Source organism: Montipora foliosa, chromosome 8, assembly GCF_036669935.1.
Source record: "Montipora foliosa isolate CH-2021 chromosome 8, ASM3666993v2, whole genome shotgun sequence".
Lineage (NCBI taxonomy): Eukaryota > Metazoa > Cnidaria > Anthozoa > Scleractinia > Acroporidae > Montipora > Montipora foliosa.
In genome coordinates, this window is record NC_090876.1 from 31,729,854 (window position 1) to 31,732,022 (window position 2,169).

General features: G+C 38.8%; 2 protein-coding genes across 2 annotated transcripts; one reads left to right on the forward strand and one right to left on the reverse strand.

The window, feature by feature from the left end:
- Positions 1–309: 309 nt before the first annotated feature.
- Positions 310–954, forward strand: LOC137968620 (uncharacterized). The gene has a single exon (XM_068815154.1). It carries the CDS (start codon positions 310–312, stop codon positions 952–954), a length of 645 nt encoding a protein of 214 aa, XP_068671255.1.
- Positions 955–1,235: 281 nt separating this feature from the next.
- On the reverse strand, positions 1,236–1,775 carry LOC137968621 (uncharacterized). Its single transcript, XM_068815155.1, has one exon. It carries the CDS (start codon positions 1,773–1,775, stop codon positions 1,236–1,238), a length of 540 nt encoding a protein of 179 aa, XP_068671256.1.
- Between the last annotated feature and the right edge of the window lie 394 nt (positions 1,776–2,169).

Here is a 2,169-nt window from a genome sequence, read left to right on the forward strand (position 1 = left end):
GATATTGCTTCTCAAAAGAATCAGTATTTTAAGAGATATTTGGGATCAAAGTTGGCGAAATTTTATGCTAATCAAGACCACATATCCAAACTTCCTTCACGGTAGTGATTTCTTTTGTTTTTGGCTTCTTATGAATTATTAATGAGTTTGAGAAGTAGATATCATCATTGGAAACGCCTATTACGGTCAGCTGATTACTGGAAAAATAATAAAAACTGGAAATGAAGCCTTGATTGCTATGGAAAGCAAATTTGGATGGCTCCTATCAGGACCCGTTCAAAACTCGACAACCATGAAAGGTTCAAAACCATGCCAGTAGAAGGGTCAAAACTCGACAACCTATTAACCAAGTTCTGGGAAATCAGCAAAATACCAGAGGAAAGCGACAAAAATGATGATATCATCATTAACTTTCAGAAGACCACCCGATTTAAAAAGGCAACTGGTAGATACAACATAAGACTCCCATGGAAACTAAACAAATGCGATCTACCAACAAACTTCATTTTAAGCAAAAGACGATTGAACAGTCTACTGAACAGCCTCAACAAGAAAGACCCAGGACTTATTAAGAAATACTACAAACAACTCCTTGAACAAGTTAATCTCGGTTTCATAGAGAAAGTGGGGAACCTCAATCTTCACGATGGCATTTTGCATTACATCCCCCACTTTCCTGTTTTTAAAACAGACAGCGTAACAACCAAGATGGGAATAGTTTATGACGCATCTGCCAGACTCCCTGAAGTGAAACAGTTACATTCACGTGTACGAAATTATTCAACGACTCCAATAAAGTTAACAAAGAACCTTGGAATCAGGTCTGGTTATGAGATGTTTGTTTACACCAGCAATAAGAATTTATTCGAACGCCATAGGTCCAGACGAGAACAAAGAAGTTACATGCCCTCCCTAACGTGGGCTACACATGCATGTTCAAGATTGACTTGCTAGTATGCGCATGCTTCTCATATTACTCCTTTGTTCCTGACAGGTGACGAGAAAGAATTCCAATCAAACTTCCGGTAAGTCTTGTTTAAGTTTTGATTTATCCTGCAGGTAAGTAAACTTTGACTCATTTTATATTTAAGCTCATTACAGGTCATTAGCTAATTTTAGCTCATAATGTATCTCATTACAGGTCATTGTACACCATTGTAGCTCATTGTCATCGAGCTTCAACGGCATTTCGGAGAAAAAAGTTGCACATTACCATGATCTGTGATGTACAGTCATCATACAAGCAGGTAATCTGTAATCTCAACTGCTTCTGCTATTGCTAAATCAATATTGGAATGAACAAGTTCCTTCAAGTTACCATTCAATTCACATTTAATTTTATTAAAACAGAGCTCTGTTGGGTTAAGATCTGGAGAATATGAAGGCGTATATAACAACTCAATTCCCATGGTACCAAACCATTCTTCCAAAATCTCACCTCCTCCAAAATGATGAGAAGATAAATTATCCATAATAACAATGTCAGCGACTTCGAGGCATGGTCTATCAGTCTCAATGTTTATGACGTCACCTGCCTCTTGAAAAAATGAAAGAAAACGGGCTGTGTTTGTAGCCCCGCTTACAACATTATAATACTCAGGGCCGTTCAGAGAAACCAGCATACTTAAAGTAGTATTCCGAGACTCGAGTCTCCTCCCTACTTCTACACATTGTGATCCTTTTGCGCCGTGTCCATACGTGTGAGTTCCCACATTAGGAATCTTTTTTCCCGCTTCGTCAAAAAATTTCAGGCTCCTTGGATCTTTTGAAGACATGTAATCGATAAACAAATAGGTTATCTGGGTTGAATCGCTCCATTGCCACATTCGTAAGTTTTTTTTCTTGAGTACTGCCGACCGGAAGGAAGCTTGCTTTTTATGGCTTGTGAAACGGCTGACATTGAAATTTGTTGCTCCCCAAGTTGTTCTAACTCCTCGATTATTTCAGAAGGGAACATGGATGGAGAGTGGAGCTTCAAAACTTCAATGATTTCACGGTCATCTTCCTTTAGTTTTTCGGATGTTAAGCCTCCTTTAGGTTTCACCAATCTTCTCATTTCTTCACAGTATCTAAACCACACCAAAGGCGATTTTACAGGGTTTACAGGAACAAGCAACTCCCTTGCAAATGGTGTAACACTCCGTGGAATATAACCCGTAATTCTGTCGC

Coding starts and splice junctions, on each gene's coding strand:
- LOC137968620 (XM_068815154.1), top strand. CDS start 310: ATGCCAGTAGAAGGGTCAAAACTCGACAACCTATTAACCAAGTTCTGG.
- LOC137968621 (XM_068815155.1), bottom strand. CDS start 1,775: ATGTCTTCAAAAGATCCAAGGAGCCTGAAATTTTTTGACGAAGCGGGA.